This window comes from Caretta caretta, chromosome 3 (assembly GCF_965140235.1).
Source record: "Caretta caretta isolate rCarCar2 chromosome 3, rCarCar1.hap1, whole genome shotgun sequence".
Lineage (NCBI taxonomy): Eukaryota > Metazoa > Chordata > Testudines > Cheloniidae > Caretta > Caretta caretta.
In genome coordinates, this window is record NC_134208.1 from 210965581 (window position 1) to 210989191 (window position 23611).

At 44.4% G+C, this 23611-nt stretch overlaps 1 protein-coding gene across 1 annotated transcript in view; it reads right to left on the reverse strand.

Moving 5' to 3' along the window:
• Positions 1-11499: 11499 nt before the first annotated feature.
• HNRNPLL (heterogeneous nuclear ribonucleoprotein L like) overlaps positions 11500-23611 on the reverse strand; it is a 40331-nt gene continuing 28219 nt past the window's right edge. Inside the window, exons 8-13 of the mRNA XM_048842250.2 lie at positions 19798-20015; positions 19452-19573; positions 18736-18937; positions 16582-16639; positions 16394-16492; positions 11500-14601 (exon numbers count right to left, since the gene is read on the reverse strand). Of these exons, the coding sequence (XP_048698207.1) occupies positions 14546-14601; positions 16394-16492; positions 16582-16639; positions 18736-18937; positions 19452-19573; positions 19798-20015 (755 nt within the window). The 3' untranslated portion in view covers positions 11500-14545. The remainder of the gene's footprint in view (positions 14602-16393; positions 16493-16581; positions 16640-18735; positions 18938-19451; positions 19574-19797; positions 20016-23611) is intronic.

Here is a 23611-nt window from a genome sequence, read left to right on the forward strand (position 1 = left end):
AGGCGAGTGAGTGGGGCTCAAGCTAATTATGCCAAGTCTTCCCAGGTGTGGATCACTGGCAAACCTGGAGATGGGACACACTGGAACTGGCTTCTCTTTTCCTGCTGGATCTACCAAGAAACAAAAGTGACCCTGGCAATTGCCCCTTGCCGAAGGGTAACGTCTATCCCTCATGCAACAACAGAATGAGCGACCACAGAGGGCGAGGGAGTTCTGAGCAAAAAGCACGAGGGGATGTGTCGTTGTCATAGATTTCAAGGCCAGAAGGGATTATTAGATCACAGTTTGCCAGACAAACTTTGCTCCTTTTTTTCTGATAGGATTACAAAGCCCAGACCCTCAAAGGTATTTAGGTGCCTAACTCCCCTTGATTTCAATGGAATTAGGAGCCTACCTTTGAGGATCTGACCCAGGGGAATGGGCCAGCTGTAATACACCTGGATTTCAGTCAAGCATTTCTCAGAGCCTGAGCTGCAAAATTAATTCAGATTGACTGTGTGAAGGTGTTGTTATCTGGCCTGGAAACCGGCTAAGAGAGGCCCAATGAAGGGTAATGAGATGAGGGTACTATAACTGAGTTTAGGGCAGGGCTATGGGGTGCAACCCAGGGATCTGTGCAGGCTTTGGTCTTATTCAATCACTTCATTAATGGGCTAGAAGAGGGAGTGCAAATATAATTCTCACTTGTTTCTCTGCAGGTTGGTCAGTGCAGCCCAGGCCATGGGTTTCCACTGATTCAAACAGATAGAATAATCATGATCAATCAGATGAGAGTATTTTCATGGCTCCTGTGGTCCTCCTCTCTGCTCTCCACAGCCTGGCCCCTTCCAGATCCCCCTCTGGCCATGTCTACGCCACACACTAACATTGGCGGCTGTAGGGTATGCATAGCTACACACCACAGCGAGCTGTACCCACCCATCTGTGAAAGGCTCCAGCGGGGGGACCTGGCAGAGCCTTCCCTGCTGCCTTCCCCCTCCCAGCATCTCTCCCTCCTGCTGGAGTCTTTTCCTGCAGTGGGACACTACACTGCTTAACCCAGCGGTCAAGGCAGGGAGGTGGGGTGAGTGAGTAGAGAGCGGTGTAGGGGACGTACTCTGATACATACCCAGGCCCTGCAGATGTCCCTTTACTCACCTAAGCCGTGCCTCACGGGCTACACTGCTATTTATACCTGGGGGACTACGTGCATAGGTACTCCACATGCTGGCAAAAGTACACTGCACGCTGCATGAACCTTCAGTGTAAGCCTCTGGCCGTGACACCCAGCCTGGTCTCATGCATCGTTATGAGGCTGTGGGAGAAAGAGCCCAGTCACTGACAGGTGCTTCCAGATACACCACAGAGGAAGGACAGACCCACGGCTGAGGCACTGGGCTGGCACTCAGGGGATCTGGGGGCAACTGAAGTTCTGCCACAGGCATCCTGTGTGATCTTGGCCAAGTCACTTAGGCCCCAAATCAACAGAAGTTAGGACCTAAAAACCTGCGAGGATCTGGGGCTTAGTTTCTCTGTACCTCAGCAAAGCGGGGACAACTGCTCTTCCTTTAACTGGCTTGTCTATATAGAACGTGAGCGATTTGGGGCAGGGACTGTCTTTTACTATGTGCCTACATAAGGGGGTACCAGTCTTCACTGGTGCCCCTTTGTGCTACCATCATGAATGTCTTTGACCATAGGTCTTTCTTTATGGCCCCTAGTCAGTTTTCAGCCCCCATAACAATGCTCCTTCCTGGCTGAGCTGTTTTGAATCGATTAGACTGTAAGGTTTCATGAGAGAAAATCAAATACTTGACTAAAGCCCGACCCCATGACAGCAACTGGTGCCCCTCTGCCTACTTATTTGTAATTCTACCCCGAAAAGCAATCACAGTGGTCTGGCAAGACCTGTTCTTTATAAACCAGGCTGTCTTTTATTAGTGTGGCATCTGGGGGCCTTTGCATACATTTGGAAGCACATCAATTCCCTCAAGGAAGAGGGCCAAAAGTCTCCTTCCCTCCCCCATAAATTAAAGCTGCTTATGCAAGTGGAGTCAAATCTAGGTTTAGGAGTCCTCCAGCAGCAGGAGTTCTTTTGCAACGCCACTCTTAAGACATCTTCCTTCACGCCAGGAGAGCACGAGGAAATATCTGGGCCTTTCACTGACCCGTTAAGTCAACACAATTGGACTGTTCTGCACCAGGGATGAATCCCAAAGGGGTTCTCACGGTGATGACTCTGCTCTTTCCCTCTTTCAAAACAGCACCTGCGCTCAGTGGGGATGCTCTGTGTTTGCGATGATAAATTACTTGCAGTCTATTACTCAGCGGTAGGTGTCTCTTGCACTAGTCAGGTTCCAGACAAGGTGTGGGTCCCCGGTAAACAGAGGCAATGCTGGCATTCTTGCTGTGTGGAAGCAAATTTGCTTGTGTCTGCAGCTTGTAGTTTTCTTCAGTAAATACCTCCTGTTTAAGATGCACTGTGATACCACACAACACAGTATGGTGAGCACAATCATGCAGATGGGCAGGTTCTCCTCCTGAGCAGAAACACATCATTAGCCAGCTCCTAGGATCAAATCATGAGTCTTTCCCAAAAAGAAGAGGCTGGGATCTCCCTAGTCACAGGCTTAAGAGTTTGAAGGTGTCCTGGCAAAGTTAACACCAGCCTGGGGGAAGCTAGTAAAAATGGTTTTAATCACTCTGTTAAACATGACACTCCAGCAAACACTGGAAACCCAGCTTAAGGTAGGAAAGGGGGCTATGCAAACCGTGCAGGGTGTGTTGACCAATGCTGCCAACTCTTGCGACAGTTGGAGTTTAACTTAAAGCCTCGGGTGATGACATAAGACTCTCAGCGTTCATTTAAAAAACAGTATGTTTCCAGCCCTCACGGTTGCAGAGAAAAGCCTGAAAATGTGACCTGAGGGCAGCCCGAGTGCTCAGAAACCAGAACGCAAATAGAGAGAACCTGAAACCTATTATTAGTGTTTAAATCTCATGATTTTGGAGGGGCCCAACTCACAATTTCCAAATACTTGGAGTTGGCCGCACTGTGTGAGGGGTCAGTCACCATTTGTGCATCTGGAGTGAATGAATTATGCAAATTTCATGCTGCCATCTGGGGGTGTCTCATGGAATGGCAGGAAATGTTCACAGGGTCTTTTATATTGACCTTACTCTAGGTGAGTTCCCTTTATCCTGGTGCCAAGGGGTCCACTCACCGCTAGGGGCGCCTCCTCCTGGCTGCTCTGGGGATTAGCTCCTCCCAGGTGCTGTACCCTCCTCTGGCCGTCTCTCTGCCTGTTGTCCTCTCTTACCCTGCAGCCTCTCGCTCCAGGAGCTGCAGCTTCCTCTTTGTGACTCAGCCCTCTGGCCAGGTCACTGGGGTCCTCCCCTTCCAGGGTATCAAAGTCACTCTGGGCAAACTCTCCCCGGCAGCCTGCTCTCTGCTGCCGGCTCTGCGCCCCTTCCCCAGCCCAGGCCTGCCCTCTCCTGCGGGTGCCAGCTGAGTAGAGGGGCCCTCTACTCAGCAGCCAAGCTCTGCACTAGCCTATTCCTCACTGGTTTCCCACCCCCATTTCTGGCTCACCACCCTCCCAGGGAGGCATTGGAGACTACCCTCTGTAGTTCCAAACACCCCTCCTTTTGCCCAGGGAACACCTGCAGCCTCCCTCTCTGCAGCCCCCGGCTGCTCTCAGCTCCTGGACTTTACACAGGCCCCTGCTGTTCCTGTCCAGCCCAGCTGAGCCTCATCTCTAATAAGCCCCTGCTCCCTGGCTACTCCTCCAGGTGCAGCCTGGACAGTTAACTGCCCAGCTAGCCCCTTTAACCTTCCAGTCTTGACACACCCGGTGCAGGTCAAGGGAAAAGGCAATGGGTGACAACAATACCTGTAGGCACTGTAACTTGCTCTAATCATCAGCCGGAGAGTCCCTGCCCCTAGCAGGCAGCAGGGCATCCTATCCAGGCTTCTGTCAGCAGGGTCACGGAAGGCGGTCCCCGCTATGAAAACAGGAACCTTTTTGGCCTAAGTCTCTTACAATTGCTTGCTTCTGAAACAGACCCTTTCACTGAATTTCCCTGAGTTTGCTGCCTGGTTTTTCTCCATGTCAGAAGATCACACACTTGTCTCAAAGGGTTGCTGGCCTCAGATCTTTCGGGGCAGTGGAGCTAATGCCCTAGGGAAGACAGGGGTCTCAAGCAGAGGCACCAGTTAATGCTAACTGCTCTCCAGAGCTTGAGCTTGAACTAGCGGGGTGCTGAAAGCCACAAACCTGAAGGATAAAGTGCAAGGGATACCAGACCCAGTACCGCTGTCACTCGGTTAAATCAGCTGTATTTACACTGTGACTTCACTTGCCTGAGCAACTGAGCTCACCTGGAGCAGGAGGGCCCTTCTCCCTTATTCAACCATTTCTGCCCCCTTAATTTTGCTTCTGGGGCTAGAGTCTCAGCTGGTGCCCTTGGTACAGATGCAGCGAGATCATTTGCACGAGTAGCTGGTATGGCCCACTAAGTACAGCACAGAGTTACACACACATCTATGTACTAAGGGCAAAACAAGCCCCAGGGTCAGGCACATTTAAAGGCCAGATTGGGTCCCATCCTTGTGTAGGTGCCCAGCTTGAGTGCAGAGAAGGAGCCTTGTCCTATCCTCACTTCCCACGTGCAGGGCCCAGGGACAGCTGCCTTCCCTGTACTCTCCTCATTTGTGGACTGCTCCCTGCTGACAGCAAGCTGGATGTGAAATGGATTAAACGTGTGACTTGCTCAACTTCCCCTCAAAGCACAAGATTTGCAGGGCTCCTATGCCATTCCCCAATGCACCCGATGCCAACACGCAGACTCAGCTAGCCAGAGCTTGTCACTCAGGCATCACAAGCGGAAATAGACCGTTTCTTCATGCACGATTAAATGTGGCAATGCAGGCTGAGAGGAGGATGGGGGTGCCACTGATGGGGGTGGGGGATGATGGAAGCTGGACATTATTCGCTTAGCCCCAGATTCTCAAAGGTATTAGACACTTAACTCCCACTCCAATCAATGGTAATTAAGCCCCCTAACAAAGGGCTGATCCTGGTACTGTGCTGGCAATCACTTTCCTATGGGGCAAGCTTTTTCCTTTCCAGAACACAGATGAGCAGGAAACGCTAGCTCCTACGACAGGCATTTCCACCAGCGTTAGCTTGTAGTTTTATCTGCTGTCACCCCCAGTGACACCGGCATTAGCCTGGAGCAATCAGACCCCAGCTAGCTGCAGAAGGCAGGCAAATTGAATTCAATCCCTGGAACCTCACAAGGTGCTGGAAACACATCACTATTGTTATTCACACGGCAAGGGCTGCCCCTAAAGAATGAGGTGTAACAATTAAGAAGGACACAGAGTAGACTGAGATCTTCATAAGTGCACACTTTGCCAATCTTCAAATCAAACTGGCTTCCTTTCAAAGGCCAACTTTTCTCCAAGCAAACAGGTCGTTTCAGATGTCTGCTCCTACGGAAGGAATTCCAGAGTTTGATATTTTCCTTGCTTCAACCAACCTTTGCCACCAAATCAACACACCAATGGGAAAAGAGTGCCAGTGTTAACTCACAGATTCATAGATATTTAGGTCAGAAGGGACCATTATGATCATCTAGTCTGACCTCCTGCACAATGCAGGCCACAGAATTTCACCCACCCACTCCTGCAAAAAACCTTGCAGGTGATCTTCAGCCTGAAATGTGATGTTCTGCAGTTGTCACTCACTGCAGAGAATGCTCTGCCTTGACCTTCAGAGTACAGTGCATAAATAAAAGGCGGTCCTCCATGAACGGGGAATCACAGAATATCAGGGTTGGAAGGGACCTCAGGAGGTCATCTAGTCCATCCCCCTGCTCAAAAGCAGGACCAATCCCCAACTAAATCATCCCAGCCAGGGCTTTGTCAAGCCTGATCTTAAAAACTTCTAAGGAAGGAGATTCCACCACCTCCCTAGGTAACGCATTCCAGTGTTTCACCACCCTCCTAGTGAAAAGTTTTTCCTAATATCCAACCTAAACCTCCCCCACTGCAACTTGAGACCATTACGCCTCGTTCTGTCATCTGCTACCACTGAGAACAGTCTAGATCCATCCTCTTTGGAACCTCCTTTCAGGTAGTTGAAAGCAGCTATCAAATCCCCCCTCATTCTTCTCTTCCGCAGACTAATCAATCCCAGTTCCCACAGCCTCTCCTCATAAGTCATGTGTTCCAGTCCCCTAATCACTTTTGATGCCCTCCGTTGGACTCTTTCCAATTTTTCCACATCCTTCTTGTAGTGTGGGGCCCAATATTGGACACAGTACTCCAGATGAGGCCTCACCAATGTCGAATAAAGGGGAACGATCACGTCCCTCAATCTGCTGGCAATGCCCCTACTTATACATCCCAAAATGCCATTGGCCTTCTTGGCAACAAGGGCACACTGTTGACTCATATCCAGCTTCTCGTCCACTGTCACCCCTAGGTCCTTTTCTGCAGAACTGCTGCCGAGCCATTCGGTCCCTAGTCTGTATGGGTGCATGGGAATCTTCCGTCCTAAGTGCAGGACACTGCACTTGTCCTTGTTGAACCTCATCAGATTTCTTTTGGCCCAATGCTCTAATTTGTCTAGGGCCCTCTGTATCCCATCCCTACCCTCCAGCGTATCTACCTCTCCTCCCAGTTTAGTGTCATCTGCAAACTTGCTGAGGGTGCAATCCACACCATCCTCCAGATCATTAATGAAGATACTGACCAAAACCGGCCCCAGGACCGACCCTTGGGGCACTCCGCTTGATACCGGCTGCCAACTAGACATGGAGCCATTGATCACTACCTGTTGAGCCCGACAATCTAGCCAGCTTTCTATCCACCTTATCGTCCATTCATCCAGCCCATACTTCTTTAACTTACTGGCAAGAATACTGTGGGAGACTATGTCAAAAGCTTTGCTAAAGTCAAGGAATAACATATCCACTGCTTTCTCCTCATCCACAGAGCCAGTTATCTTGTCATAGAAGGCGATTAGATTAGTCAGGCATGACTTGCCCTTGGTGAATCCACTAATGTAGTGCCCATCTTTAAAAAAGGGAAGAAGGAGGATCCTGGAAACTACAGGCCAGTCAGCCTCACCTCAATCCCTGGAAAAATCATGGAGCAGGTCCTCCAGGAATCCATGCTGACTGTTCCTGATCACTTTCCTCTCCTTTAAGTGCTTCAGAATGGATTCCTGGAGGACCTGCTCCATGATTTTTCCAGGGATTGAGGTGAGGCTGACTGGCCTGTAGTTTCCAGGATCCTCCTTCTTCCCTTTTTTAAAGATGGGCACTACATTAGCCTTTTTCCAGTCGTCCGGGACCTCCCCCGATCGCCATGAGTTTTCAAAGATAATGGCCAATGGTTCTGCAATCACATAGAATCATAGAATATCAGGGTTGGAAGGGACCCCAGAAGGTCATCTAGTCCAACCCCCTGCTCAAAGCAGGACCAATTCCCAGTTAAATCATCCCAGCCAGGGCTTTGTCAAGCCTCACCTTAAAAACCTCTAAGGAAGGAGATTCTACCACCTCCCTAGGTAACGCATTCCAGTGTTTCACCACCCTCTTAGTGAAAAAGTTTTTCCTAATATCCAATCTAAACCTCCCCCACTGCAACTTGAGACCATTACTCCTCGTTCTGTCATCTGCTACCACTGAGAACAGTCTAGAGCCATCCTCTTTGGAACCCCCTTTCAGGTAGTTGAAAGCAGCTATCAAATCCCCCCTCATTCTTCTCTTCTGCAGGCTAAACAATCCCAGCTCCCTCAGCCTCTCCTCATAACTCATGTGTTCCAGTCCCCTAATCATTTTTGTTGCCCTTCGCTGGACTCTCTCCAATTTATCCACATCCTTCTTGAAGTGTGGGGCCCAAAACTGGACACAGTACTCCAGACGAGGCCTCACCAATGTCGAATAGAGGGGAACGATCACGTCCCTCGATCTGCTCGCTATGCCCCTACTTATACAGCCCAAAATGCCATTGGCCTTCTTGGCAACAAGGGCACACTGCTGACTCATATCCAGCTTCTCGTCCACTGTCACCCCTAGGTCCTTTTCCGCAGAACTGCTGCCTAGCCATTCGGTCCCTAGTCTGTAGCTGTGCATTGGGTGCTTCCGTCCTAAGTGCAGGACCCTGCACTTATCCTTATTGAACCTCATCAGATTTCTTTTGGCCCAATCCTCCAATTTGTTTAGGTCTTTCTGTATCCTATCCCTCCCCTCCAGCGTATCTACCACTCCTCCCAGTTTAGTATCATCCGCAAATTTGCTGAGAGTGCAATCCACACCATCCTCCAGATCATTTATGAAGATATTGAACAAAACCGGCCCCAGGACCGACCCTTGGGGTACTCCACTTGATACCGGCTGCCAACTAGATATGGAGCCATTGATCACTACCCGTTGAGCCCGACAATCTAGCCAGCTTTCTACCCACCTTGTAGTGCATTCATCCAGCCCATACTTCCTTAACTTGCTGACAAGAATACTGTGGGAGACCGTGTCAAAAGCTTTGCTAAAGTCAAGAAACAATACATCCACTGCTTTCCCTTCATCCACAGAACCAGTAATCTCATCATAAAAGGCGATTAGATTAGTCAGGCATGACCTTCCCTTGGTGAATCCATGCTGGCTGTTCCTGATCACTTTCCTCTCATGCAAGTGCTTCAGGATTGATTCTTTGAGGACCTGCTCCATGATTTTTCCAGGGACTGAAGTGAGGCTGACTGGCCTGTAGTTCCCAGGATCCTCCTTCTTCCCTTTTTTAAAGATTGGCACTACATTAGCCTTTTTCCAGTCATCCGGGACTTCCCCGGTTCGCCACGAGTTTTCAAAGATAATGGCCAATGGCTCTGCAATCACAGCCGCCAATTCCTTCAGCACTCTCGGATGCAACTCGTCCACCAACTCCTTTAGCACATCCGGCCCCATGGACTTGTGCTCATCCAGCTTTTCTAAATAGTCCTGAACCACTTCTTTCTTCACAGAGGGCTGGTCACCTCCTCCCCATGCTGTGCTGCCCAGTGCAGTAGTCTGGGAACTGACCTTGTTCGTGAAGACAGAGGCAAAAAAAAGCATTGAGTACATTAGCTTTTCCACATCCTCTGTCACTAGGTTGCTTCCCTCATTCAGTAAGGGGTCCACACTTTCCCTGACATTCTTCTTGTTGCTAACATACTTGAAGAAACCCTTCTTGTTACTCTGAACATTTCTTGCTAGCTGCAACTCCAGGTGTGATTTGACCTTCCTGATTTCACTCCTGCATGCCCAGGCAATATTTTTATATTCTTCCCTGGTCATTTGTCCAATCTTCCACTTCTTGTAAGCTTCTTTTTTGTGTTTAAGATCAGCAAGCATTTCACTGGTTTCAGAGTAACAGCCGTGTTAGTCTGTATTCGCAAAAAGAAAAGGAGGACTTGTGGCACCTTAGAGACTAATCAATTTATTTGAGCATGAGCTTTCATGAGCTACAGCTCACTTCATCGGATGCATACCGTGGAAACTGCAGCAGACTTTATATATACACAGAGAATATGAAACAATACCTCCTCCCACCCCACTGTCCTGCTGGTAATAGCTTATCTATAATTATCTATAAGCTATTACCACTGTCCTGCTGGTAATAGCTTATCTATAATTATCTATAAGCTATTACCAGCAGGACAGTGGGGTGGGAGGAGGTATTGTTTCATGGTCTCTGTGTATATAATGTCTTCTGCAGTTTCCACAGTATGCATCCGATGAAGTGAGCTGTAGCTCACGAAAGCTCATGCTCAAATAAATTGGTTAGTCTCTAAGGTGCCACAAGTCCTCCTTTTCTTTTTAAGGATTTCACTGTTAAGCCAAGCTGGTTGCCTGCCATATTTACTATTCTTTCTACACATCAGGATGGTTTGTCCCTGTAACCTCAATAAGGATTATTTAAAATACAGCCAGCTCTCCTGGACTCCTTTCCCCCTCATGTTATTCTCCCAGGGGATCCTGCCCATCAGTTCCCTGAGGTTGTAAAAGTCTGCTTTTCTGAAGTCCAGGGTCCGTATTCTGCTGCTATCCTTTCTTCCCTGTGTCAGGACACTGAACTCGACCATCTCATAGTCACTGCCTCCCAGGTTCCCATCCACTTTTGCTTCCTCTACTAATTCTTCCTGGTTTGTGAGCAGCAGGTCAAGAAGAGCTCTGCCCCCAGCTGGTTCCTCCAGGACTTGCACCAGGAAATTGTCCCTTACACTTTCCAAAAACTTCCTGGATTGTCTGTGCACCGTTGTATTGCTCTCCCAGCAGATATCAGGGTGATTGAAGTCTCCCATAAGAACCAGGGCCTGCGATCTAGTAACTTCCGTTAGTTGTCGGAAGAAAGCCTTGTCCACCTCGTCCCCCTGATCCGGTGGTCTATAGCAGACTCCCACCACGACATCAACCTTGTTGCTCACGCTTCTAAACTGAATCCAGAGACACTCGGGTTTTACTTGAGGGAAGTACTTGAGGAGCTAGCTTTCAGTGGAATTTCAGGGCCAGGCCCAAACAGGCACTGCAGTTCCAGGTTCTCCAGGGAACATGTATTGTTGCTTTGCGCCCTCACCAAATCCTGCAGTTCTGTAGAAAGGTAGAAGCACCCGTTCCATTGCCAGGAGGTCTACGCACACTCACAAACAGGATTTATTCCCTAGTTCAAGATTTACAAAACCAGATTTTTACACTGTTACACTTGTGTGAACCTGGAGTGACTTCCCTGAAGTTTAATGGAAACACTCATGTAACTGAGATCAGAATCTGGCTTCTGTTGTTTTCAAGCAGAGGAACAATTCACAGCAAACTAAGCCCAAACACAGGTTATATTGGCCAAAGTCAGGAGAACAGAAAGCAAATCTTCTCTACTTCTCCAGATCATTACATCACTTCTTCAAACGGTGGCTCAGAACAAACATCCCATATGTTGCTTACAACACAAACAGGAGAGTGAAGTGCTAAAGCAGTGTTTCTCAAACTTTTTTACTAGTGACCCCTTTCACATAGCAAGCCTCTGAGTGTGACCCCCCTTATAAATTAAAAACACTTTTTAATATATTTAATATATTTAAATAATATTTAATATATATATTATAAATGGTGGAGGCAAAGCAGGGCTGGGGTGGAGGTTGACAGCTCACGACACCCTCCCCCCCCCACTCCCTGCAGGTAATAACCTTGCGACCCCCTGAGGGGTCCCGACCCCCAGTTTGAGAACCCCTGTGCTAATGGAAGGAAATGTGGATGCAGATGTGAGGATAATTTATGTTTTGTGCAAAGGATTAATAAAGCAAGAGATGTTCTAAGCACTTCCCAGGGCGGGAAAATGGTTCAAAAAGTAACGCATGTGTTGGTGTTGCTATGTTTAAGAGCTCCGTTGCGTAGGAGGGAGTGTGAATGCCTCCTGCTCAGACATAATAGATTCAAATAAAATAAACGTTACCAGACAAGGAATAAAACTCACAGAGCAGGAAGAGGAGAAAATTACATTTAATTATAACCAGGGAGGCGTTCAGCCAATCACAGGCCGAAACCGCCCAAATGACACTCAGTGACACTACATTCAATCATATCGTTCCTTCCTATCAGCATATTTTAACTCCCTCCTCAAATTATTAACCCTAGCTACAACTTGATGACAGCACAGGGAAGTCAAAGACCCCTAAACCTTCTTAATCCTTGCATGTAAAGAAAACATCTCAAGGATTAGAGTATGGTTTTGTTTTTATCGTAAGGGAATTATCTTAAACAGGATGAACTCCTCTCTGTCAATATTTTATTTTTCCCCTCCAATAATGTGTCTATAGCTGAACCTTGATTTTAAAAGCACCATCCTTCACTTCTACATTGAAACACACAGTAGTGGGTGTTTTACAACGAGAGTGTGGATGGTTTAAAAATGTCTTTTGTATGGCAAAGTTCACTATTTTGGACATAAGTCTTGTGAAAAAAGGCAGGAAAATTACAGCAAGACATCAGTGCTTCAGTTTATCTAACCTAACAAGTATGTGACAGAACAGGAGACTGCCAAGAACATCTTCATGTTCTGTACAGATCTTAATCTCTCCTGTCGTAACTCCCCCTCCTGCCACCATCTCATTATTTTGTCTCCGTTCAAAAAAAAAAAAACAGACCACACATGATCTAGAACTCCTGTGTGTGGAATAAGGAGACCATCTCTGATAGATGCACTTCTTGTTTCAGGCTCAGGGAGTGCCCACTGTGCATCAGTTTAGTTGTATGGCAAAATGGCAATAAGGAATCAAACTGATTCTCAGCTTGCTGATGGACCAGATGACACTCAAAAGAAGAATTGCATTCGGATTTCAGATCCCCTCCTGACTTAGGGTACTGTTTACACTGCAATCTGAGTGCAGCTCATATAGACATACCCAAGCTAGTTCTGACCTACACGTGCTGCAGTCACACCTCTGACTGAAGTGTAAACATACCTGTAGGCACAGACTGCTCAGATATTTTGGGTGCAGGGATTGCTAGTTGACACAACATCCTCTGACAGGTTTCAGAGTGGCAGCCGTGTTAGTCTGTATTCGCAAAAAGAAAAGGAGTACTTGTGGCACCTTAGAGACTAACCAATTTGAGGCTGCTCTCCTTTTCTCTCTCACTCCAGGCTGAATAGCTGGGGGGAAGATGCTTCTCACCTAGACATGGTGGTTCACTGAGGTCATTTTACCATTATATAAGGTGCATTTTTTAAAACCTGAATGCTTTACGGTAATTCATCCTGAAAACCTCATAAACCCCATCAAGTGGCATCACTATTCTAATATTAAACTACAAACTATCTCAACTGCTAGAACTATATTGATACCAATAGTAAATGCAAACTAAAACAACTCTTAAAGGGAATACTATGAGAAAGGAACAGGTTTCTACTGGCTGGACAGGCTGATAGAAGAGGAACCAAGGACTTTTATGGAGTGGGCTGCACCTTTTACTGGAAGGGCTGGAATATTTAGACCTAGGTACAAATGCTGCCAAATATTTTATTGGTTTCGTGGCCAGCAAGGCATGACATATGGTGTAACTAACCTAATATTAAGAATGGGGAAAATTTAATCTGAATATCAATAAATGCAGACTGACAAGAAGATCCTTTAAGCTGCAGAATTCATCTGTAGGGAAAGGTGGAACACTCACTGTTTGCACAAAACACTAGGAAGTGTACTGCATGAATAATCCTGCACTGGCAGACAGACTAAATGGAGGATCCAATCAATAGGTCGTTCCCATTTAACTTCTATGGTTACATAAAATGACAACATTAGGGTGTGACTGGAGAAGGTACACTGCTACACATTGGGAAGTGGAAAACATTTTCTCCCAGCTGGCAGAGAAAAACTGGCCCAATTCTGATCTAATTAATTTTAGACCACATAATTCCATTGAATTCAACTGAGTTATACCTGATTACACTAGTGCAAGTGGAAAGATAATTCCTTTCCTGGTCCATGACAAAAGGTAGTCTTCAATCAGACATAAGAAAATAAACAATATGGACAAGGATACCAACTGTGAATTAAGAACAGTCTCCCAGATGTGACATGTTTTGTTAAATACTCTTACAAGGGGAAAAACCCATTTATTTCCTCCAATGTCAATCTATTTTGCCAGGATCAAACTTCTACCTTTTAATAAATTACGGCAGTATAAGAAAACCTTAAGATACACGAGGATTCCAGGAACACTGAGAATTTAAATTCATATGAAGTAAATGAAGATGAACACATTGACTGAGGCTTGAAACTTTAATTTAAAAAAGATACCCAAGAATGGACTAGTAATAGATGGTATCATGCCAATGCAAACGGAAAATGGTTTTTAAAAACCATCTCCATTTTAAGTAAATTTGAGTGCACACTATATAAATTGACTTAATAATGGTCTTCTTTGCTAGCTTTTTTGAAATATAAATCAGGTACGTCTATGCTACTCAAAATCCAGTATGTGCGCAATGTTAACCTAATGAAAACATTTTATAAATACAAACTTATTTTTAGTATTAATAATTGCAACATACTTAGTTACCTAAACATGTAACCAGAAACAGAACTATTTCATGTAGAATCTATCTGCCAATGGAATCTGTCTACAATGGAAAAATACTTGCTAATCCTTTAAACATTATTGAAAATGCAAATATACTTCATTCTTGGATTAAAACAATTGCAGATTTAAGGTTTGGAACAGTACACAGTATCCGTGCATAAGCAGCCTACAAGGCGGTTGAATACTTGTAGGTACTAATTACAATTTAGTGAAAAACAAACTTTTCGTAGTAAGTTTATAACAAATGTACTCTTCAGAAGCAAGGAGAGAAGATTTGTTCTGTATTTATGAAGAAACATCCATTTATTATAAAACAAGATAGGAGATCTTCGAATTTAGTGGAGACAAGGCAACATTAGAGCAACAACTTCAGAGCTTCTGAATGAAATGTAGTTTCAAACTTGCAAATCAAGATGAATGTAGCGCCTAACATGCTTTCTTCTTCTCTCTATAAATGGGATGAAGTAGAGAAGCAAAGCTTCAAGGTATAAGGATTAGAGCCATCTGTGAGAAACAAGGGCAAAATTAAATATTCGGTATAAGCTTTCTTGTATACAATTTTGTCAGTTAAGGAGCATATGTTTCCTGACATGCTTAGCAGGGGTGTGTTTTGGGGGTTTTTTTGTTTTAATTTTTCAGGCACTCCAAAGCCTCCAGGCATAGGTTCTCTAATAAACAAAGCTTATTTATAGAATGGTGGCATTTTCTAGACTACCATATAAAATGATAGTTTAGATCACATATACACACAGCATCCAATAAAATTGACTAGTATGTAGTAAAAAGTGCCCCCATTATTAACGGCCTCCACTGGAGGATTTATGAGAGCAACATTTAAAAAGGTGATTTCTAAGCCAAGAGAAGGTGGATGTTCAATGAAAGTGACAAGCAGGAGAAAAGTGAAACTGCTGTCAAAGGTAGAATGGGAAATTGGATGCACAATTTCATCCTTGCCTGACCAAGAAAACTCTTGTCTCTCTGGGAAAGCGAGGTGTCAAACCATCTCTCCTCTCTCTTTGCCAGAGGCTGCTGAGGGCTGTTACAGTAGAGCACTCTTACAGCTCTGGGAGGTCATGTGGGCTTTGTTCCCAGTGGAGAAGCCCACCTTGGGTAATACTAGTTTAGTATGTGTTGGTCAATGCTTCAAGTTTTAATATTATTTTGTTGACCTTGAACCAAAACAAGGTCTTTCCCTTAGTTTGTTGATTCTGTATTATGAAAGGACAGAGGAAATTTTTCTTCCCCCTCCTTCCTATCCATTAGGTCTCCCAGAAAAATAGATACCAAAGAATGAAAAGTGCATTACTCATAATTTCTGAAACCCTCATTTCCATTAGCAACAACTGCCTCAAACTGTTAGAATGGCAGGGAAGATACTTCCTCCTCTTTTAGCTTCAATAAGAATTGTAACTAAAATAACCTTAGATACGGGGCCGGATTGCGATCTCACATCCATGAGACCTGGAACATTTCTATTTGCTTTAATAGTTACTCCAGACCTCCACAGAAATCTGGCCCACTATTTTAAACAGAAATACAGGTAACTCCAGTCTCATTTCCTATCAGTTTGAAACGAAACTGGATTTATTTGGCCCCATGATTTCTTACTTAGAAGAGGTGAAACCTGCATAAGAATTATTTGTTTAGAGCAGCAGGCTGTATATTTACAATCCCAAACTGAATGAAAGCCCCTCACTGGTGTAACGAATTAAATTTTTAGATGTCATTAAATCGGCCAATATTTGAGTTCTGGGGTTATCAGAGAATATACAGGTTAGATTTCTCCATTTATTTTCATTTGGGGAATTTAAGAATGCTGTATTAAGTCAGACAGTAGATTTTATTTTGACTACAATAGTTTTATTTATTCCCTTTCTGAGAGCATGGCTATAGACAAAAACAAACTTTGTGATAGGAAATCAGTTTGAGCATCCAGTGGTTCTCAACCCTTTGAGCATATTCCATCCCTATACAGATATTACGAGTTTTTCCAACTAGACTCTAAAGGACCTCCATTTTTGTCAGCATTCCTGTAGTCAACTGAAATCTTGGCACTCATTATTTGGAAAGCTCTCAGCATAGGAATACATGTTAGGAACCTTGTCACTGGAGCACAATGAAGGAAAATCACAAGGACATCTTTATTTTTTCAAGCTGCAGATTTCACAGTATTATTTGCATCTGAGACACTTCTTAAAGAAAAGATATAATATGAAAGGGTGGTGGGGGAAATCAGAGGGAAATACATTTTTTGAACAGCAATTTATTGTAAAAAGTCTTAAATAGAATGACTTACTTGGGACTCTTATCTGGTAGTGATTAAGTACAGTGAGAGCCTCCACTGCATCTGTCTTGCATTCCCATTCCAGCAGACCAGAGAGCGTTTTGGCAGAAGCTGGAAGAATAAGAGAATCAGACCTTCTTGCTCCCAGAACAAGTAATTTTAAAACATGAACTTTATCTAAAAAACAAATATTTACTTACGTTTTGGATCAAACACTTTATATTTGATGAAAGTGAGAACTTCATGGTCATCACACAACTGCCACAGGAATAAAAGAAGAGATGAAAATATGACCAAGGTTAAGATTGAAATGCCTATTCCCAAATTCTGAAGAAGTGACTAATGACACTTAGCTTAGAAACTCTTGTATTCGACCAACGAGAGTTGAATTTTATTTAGGGTAGTATTCTCTGCATTTTTAAGTGGAACAGCACATTGAAGGAAAAAAAATTAAGATCCCTTCTGCTGTAAAAGATGTGTAAGAAACTTGGGAAAATTAACATTTTCTAACACGAAATGCTACTTGCTGACTATCTGGGAGGACAGGCACCCAAAACAAAAAGCATTCAGCCTAGAGAGAATTTCCAGTAATTTTTAAGACAAGTTATTCAGGAAAATTATAACATGCTTAGATTGTAAGCTCTCTGGGTGCGTCTACACAGTAATTAAATACCCGCAGCTGGTCCAGGTCAGCTGACTTGGGCTATGGGGCTTGGGCTGCGGGGCTAAAAATGTCTACACTCAAAATTTTTAGCCCCACAAGCCTGAGTCAACTGATCCAGGCCAGCTGCAGCCATGCTATGGGTCTTTTATTCCAGTGTAGATGTAGTCTTTGTGACAAGAGACTGCATCTACCTCAGTTTGTACTGTAGGTAGTACAATGGGGCCAGTCCTTATTGGGGTTTCTGTGCACTACCAGAATATAATAAAATATTAAGTTAGATAGAGGCTAGGGTTGGGCATTTGACCTGTCCAAAAACAACAGGTTAAATATTGTCAAAAAGAGTCAAATATTTTAAAGCACTAATTTATTAGAACAATAACTATAGTAATAAAAGAGACTTTATGGTCTTCAATAGGCTTAACCTTTAGATACTTATGCCTAATTACAATAAAAGATTACTTAACTGAATTATTTGAACTCAGAAAAATGTGAAACCCAATGAAATGAAGTTCTGTAAACTGAAATAATTTCAGCAAATTCTAGCAAATGTTAAATTAACATTTCAAAATGAATAGTTACAAAAGAAAAAAAAATGAAATTAAATCTTCTGTGTTGGGAGGAGGTCTAATGACTGAGCCCTCCTCTTCCCCCATCATTCCCTTCAGAGTTAATTTCTGTATGCTCATCTAGTCAGGTTAGATTGTAAACTCTTTGGGGCAGGGACCAGGTCTGAACTTATTTATTGTGCTCTGTCAACCAGCATGTACGCTGGTGGCTAGGTATACAAAGCAAGAAAGACAGACTATTTGACCAATATTTGTGTATGTACAAGCACACACACACATTGTTTGTTCTAGAAGATTCCAGCCAATCAAGATGCTTAACTTTCAGTTAGTTCACCTTTTCCCCCAAACAGATGGCATTAGCATGCAATAAAGTGTGTGATCAAGACATTTAGATACACTTGCTAACAGATGGTACCACGATGCAATTGAAAAGGCAGGCCACCCCCTACATCAGGGCATTCCTACTGAAATATCTGACCATAGTCAAATAGGTGCTCAATTGACATTATTTGACAGGCCAATTGACTGGCTTGCCAACCTTATTTGAGGCACAATAAGGTAGTCGGAATTTTAAACAAAACTACCAAAATAAATATTTTAAACCATTTATAGCATGGCTAAATATTTGCACAATTACCCACATGAAGCATGGAGGTAGCTCTGAGGTACGGAAAGATAAGAAATGACTGAGCAACCATTACAAAAAATTAGGAAATCCCAAGTTAACTTCTCAGCCATCCCTTGTAATCTACAGTCATTTTTTATCTTCACTACCATCTCTCCTTTCCCCACCCTACCCTTCAAACCACCATGCACTAAGGTCTTCGTTTCTGGCTCTTGCTTCTCACATTTTGTTTGTTAAAGTTGCCATATTTCCAGGTTCAGGAGACAGAAGTACAAAGATCTTTTCACAGCTCAACTGGATAGATTTTCCATAAAGGGAGCAATGCTAAGCACTGCAAAAATACAGGGGCCTCTGTTCATATATAGCATTTAATGGGCTCCATCTTAAACATCAGTACTGTTACCATTCAGTTACCACAACTGTTCCTTATTCAAAGTACAGGGAAGGACTGTGTAATTCTCAGTACCAATGTATGCAACCATAGTTTTGGATTTCCTACCTTTACGAAGGTTTCTTCAGTCACACACAGGGGTACATTATAATAATGTAGCACGCAAGAAGGTGGCTGGATTATATTCTTGGATGCCTGGCCAGCACTGGTGAAGCGATTATTCTTGCTCATGGCAAAATCCTTGTAACTACTTGTACCATCCTCCAGCTCAAATATCTGACTGGGAACTACTGAGTGCTGCTTGGACACACTGAGATTTAAAGATACATAGTTAAGAAACACCCCCCATTCCGACTGAAGCTGTTCATAATCATACTTTTAATATAAGGAGTCTCAAGGCAAGAAGAACAGATGACACGCACTTGCAGCAATGTGAAAAAAGTATTGATTCCCTTGTTTAATGCTTGGAGAAGGGTTCACAGATATGGCAATACAAAAAATTTTCATTAATGACTGTCAAAGTTAGCTATTGTCTTTGTACGTTAAGTCAAGTATGTTTACCAAGGTGTGTGTTGTACTGTTAAAAACTGCATAGTGCATGTACATCTGGTTTATATCTCACAGATTTACAGCTTGAATATCCAAAAACCTTTTTGATGCCCCATTTTGTAACTGTTATTTACCACCTTAGATTCTTATTCCAATTGAATTATTTGAAAATTTTTGTGAAGTGTCAATCAGTTGTTGTAGCAATAGGGAGCTGAGATTTTGCAGTCAATGCACACCTGAAAGTGAACTGCCAGTGTGATAAATTGCATATTTACCAGACATTAAGCCTCTTCCCAAATAACTTGACATTGTTGAGATGTGTGACAGCTCTTTCCACAGCATACTCATCACCCATTTCTACCAATGCTGTGCCTGGAATAGTCTTCATAAATTTTACCTAAAATAGTTCAGGAATAAGTGACAATGCAGTTCAAAGGAAACCATTACTGTAAGAATTTTGCAAGTTCTTCTGGAAAGTTGTTACATGCCAACTTAAAGTTTTCCCTGGTATCAATAACTCTGCCTAGAAAATAAGCTGTTCGCAGCCCTTAAATTCCAACATTAGATAGACGGAGTTGGGTTTAGTAGCAGCTTCCAAGTTCCTAATAAAATATGTTTTACCTTTTCAATATTTCCGTACAAGCAGAACAGGTTGAAGACCCTCGAACAGTTCATCTTTAGCTGATGCAACCCACTAACCATAACAACTGAGCCAGAAGGGTTTCCACCATGCATGTAAGAGGAGGAAGCCTGGGGTAGTGGGTAAGCAACAAGCTCTGGAGTATCCCGAGATCCCATTCGGTACCGGCTTGGTAAGGGTAACAAAGGACCATGTGATCCTACAGAAACGACAGAGACTAGGTTAAACACTACTCAGCATAAGCCTCATTTACTTACAGTCTATTAATGCTTCACTATACAAATACTTGATTTAAAAGGACACTATCCACTAAGAATTCTTTGTAATTTACTAACTGAATTCCTTTTTCTAGCTAGAAAAAAGATTCAGATCATGCAATTTATTTTCTTCCTGTCCACCCTCACGGGTTCTTCCTCAATGTTTAAGTAGTTTTGATGTTCAGTTAGTTTCTCCCCTGCTGACAATTCAGTGAAACAACAGAACTGCTGTCAAGTGCACAAACTGCAAAGAATATTTTAGTAAGAATTTTGGCTATTGTACTCTTAGAGGTTACTTGTTAATGTGTCTGCCCCTTAGAGGACAAACCTGATATTTGAATCCAGCAACTGCATCTCATGCAGGCCTTAATGCTGAAATTTACTGGATGCAGGCACAACAGCCCACCACAAACTGCAGCATCAGAACCATAATAGGTAGTTTCCCTCTACCACTACTGACCCATTTAACACACTCCTCCCAACGCAGCACACAAAAAATCCCTGCAAGAAAAAGTTAGGTTCTCTTAAATAAGCTGTCTGGCCAATTTAGTAGTCTACCGGCAGAGTGTCATGCCTCCACAACGGGAAATCCAAGTCTGAAATTCTAGCTTGAGGCCAGGCAAGGTTGGAATGGTTCAGAGGCAAGACACTCAATTTTTCTGGGGAGATGTGGAAGGCAGGGAAAGAGTGTCTTTCTTCAAACAGTTCTCCAACTAATTCATAAGCAACATGCATATTTAAGGCTCTACATTAATACAAATAAAAGCTGCCTTGTTTTTCACTATAGGTAAAGCCTCATTTTTCATGAAGCAATGTGACAAATTTCACAGTGGGCTCAACTGCATAAATCAATGTTTTAATGGTCACACTTTACTGAACTGACACAAAACACTTATAAAAGGTACTTGAAGTATTTCAGTGAATCATTTTCATTCACATTTTAGCTTGCAGGGGCTTTAACAACAGTGTTTCCTTTAGGGTGCTAGGGAGGTCTCCATTCTTCTGAGGCCTGGTCTACAGTACAAAAGTGAGGTTGACAGAAGGCATGTGTTGGGCATGTGTCTATGCTTAAATTCATCTCCCACTCATGTAGGGACCCCATTATGGTGACACAGTAATACAACCTCCCCGAGCAGAGGTGAGCTGTGGTTGATGTACTGAGGTAAACCTAGCATGAATACAGACACTGCGTTACCTATGTCAACCCTCACAGTCCTCCAGCAGCTGTCCTGCAATGTCCAACACTGCCCACTCTGGTCATAACTGTGAACTTCACTGCCCAGGTATCATGGAGACCAGAAGCTCTCCCCACCCGCCTTTGAATCTCTGCAAATTCCTGATTGTCCAGCTTGGCCAGGCACACCTAGCTGCTCTCCACTGTTGTGTGCAACGGCCCAGCTGACCATGCTGGCTCCAGACACACCTGGCTGGAGTACACAGGAGATATTAGATCTTCTGGGCCTGCGAGGAGAAGTCGTGCAGGCACAGCTCCAGACCAGCCACAGAAACGTGGACACCTATAAGCAGATTGCCCAGGGATTGCGGAGAAGGGACAGGACACGGACTAGCAGCAGTGCTGCATGAAAGCAAAGGAACGGAGGCAGACAGATCAGAAGGCCAGGGAGACCAACAGTTGATTGGTGTCGAGTCGCAGACCTGCCACTTTTACAGAGAGCAGGATACCATACTTGGCAGAGACCCCACTACCACCCCACAGTCCACTGTGGATACATCTGAGGAGCCTGAATCACCACGAGGACAAGAAGGTAGCAGAGGACGGGGACATACGACTGGTGGGTTCAGCTATGCCGCAAGCCAGGACCTGTTTGGGATGCCACTGCAGTCCGGTCAGTCCTGGCAGTTGAACATGGATGACCCTGATGCAAGGGATGGAATCTCGGGTAAGTGTGTAAATGTATTTCCCATTACATTGATATACTTACGGCATCCCCCAACTCAACAGGACACAGCTACTGACAGATCTCGATGAAACTTTCATGGAGGTACTCTGCAATCCTCTTCCAAAGGTTTCTAGGGATAGCGGCCTTATTTCTTCCTCTGCAGTGGGATACTTCCCTGCGCCAGTTGGTGATAATTTTGGCAGGCACAGTTGCAATATACAGGCTAGTGGCATATGGGCAATGCTTTGGGACCCAAGCAGCAGCTGTGCTCTGTTCCTTTGTCACCCTCAGGAGTGAGATATCATCAAAAACCACCACCGCCTGTGGAAATGGTGCCACTCCCATGGCCCTCTACTCAGTTTCATGCAACTGAGCAAGTCCCTCATTTCCCTTGCCCCTGGCAGGCCTTACACACCAGGGTTGGGGCTAAGAGTGGTGCCATGCACGAGCATTCTGAAGCGTCAATCAGCATGTCTTATTTAAAACTTCAGGGGAGTAAGGGAAGGGAGTTCTGAATCTTTACTGACAATGGTACCTCTGTGCATTTAATCTGTAGCTGCTGCCTTGCAGCCTTAAGGGGTTCCCCCTCCACATCTGTGGAATGCCTGAGCCAGATAAGGAGGAGAAAGAGGAGGACTTGGGAAGACATGTTCAGTAAGAGCCCGCATGCCAGTGCTGCAGACGACAGTGAGCAGAGGGCCTGGAGCATGAATGCTGCAGTCTCCAGGGAGATGGAAAGAACGGAGAGGAGAAAGGCCCCAGGGTCCCAGCAGGCCAAGGAGAGGGAGATGCACCAGTATGTAATGGGGCTTCTCCAGCAGCAAAACACAGATGCTGCAGACTCTTGTGGACCTACAGGTTCAACAATCATGGGCTCACCTCCCTTTGCAGTCCATGGAGAACTCCATTATAGCACCTCCCTACACACATACCGCCCCCCCCCAGCCAGCATTCCACATGGCATCAGAGGCCACATCCCTACCTCTTACCATTCCATACCAGGGAACATTAAGGACAACCACAGCTTCACCTTTACTGACATGGGAGAGCCATGGTTTCTGTACGTAACTAAAATAGACATGAATGTTCTTTCCCCTTCTTAAGCTCCGTTTCCATAAATTTATGATTTTTTTTAATGTATTTGCTTTTAACTTGCACAGAATTTCTTTTGCAGTGTTTTCATTACTCTGTATAATTCTAGTGTTTGGAAAATAATTCCTCTTGATTACTTCACACACATGCTCCAGAATGGCTGGTGGTACTGAAAGCACCCCGGGTTATTGTAGTCTGAGACAACTCAGAAGCTCAATGACAAACAGTGTAATAATCATAAATGTACAGCAAACACCACAACATTAACAGGTGCATTGACAGTGTTATGTTCATAGAGGTACACCAGACACCACACAATTCCTGACAGGCTCCAAAACAGCAGGGGCAGGTAGATCACAGTACACCAAAACACATTACTGTGGTTCACTGTTAAAGTGCTCTTTCAAAGCCTCCCTAGCTGTATAGCTCTGCATTACGCTTTTCTAATAGCCCTTCCATCTAGCTATTCAAACTCAGCAGACAGCTGCTCCACCTCTGCCCTCCACCCCAGCAGCAACTTCCCCCCCTTGCTTCACAGACATTAT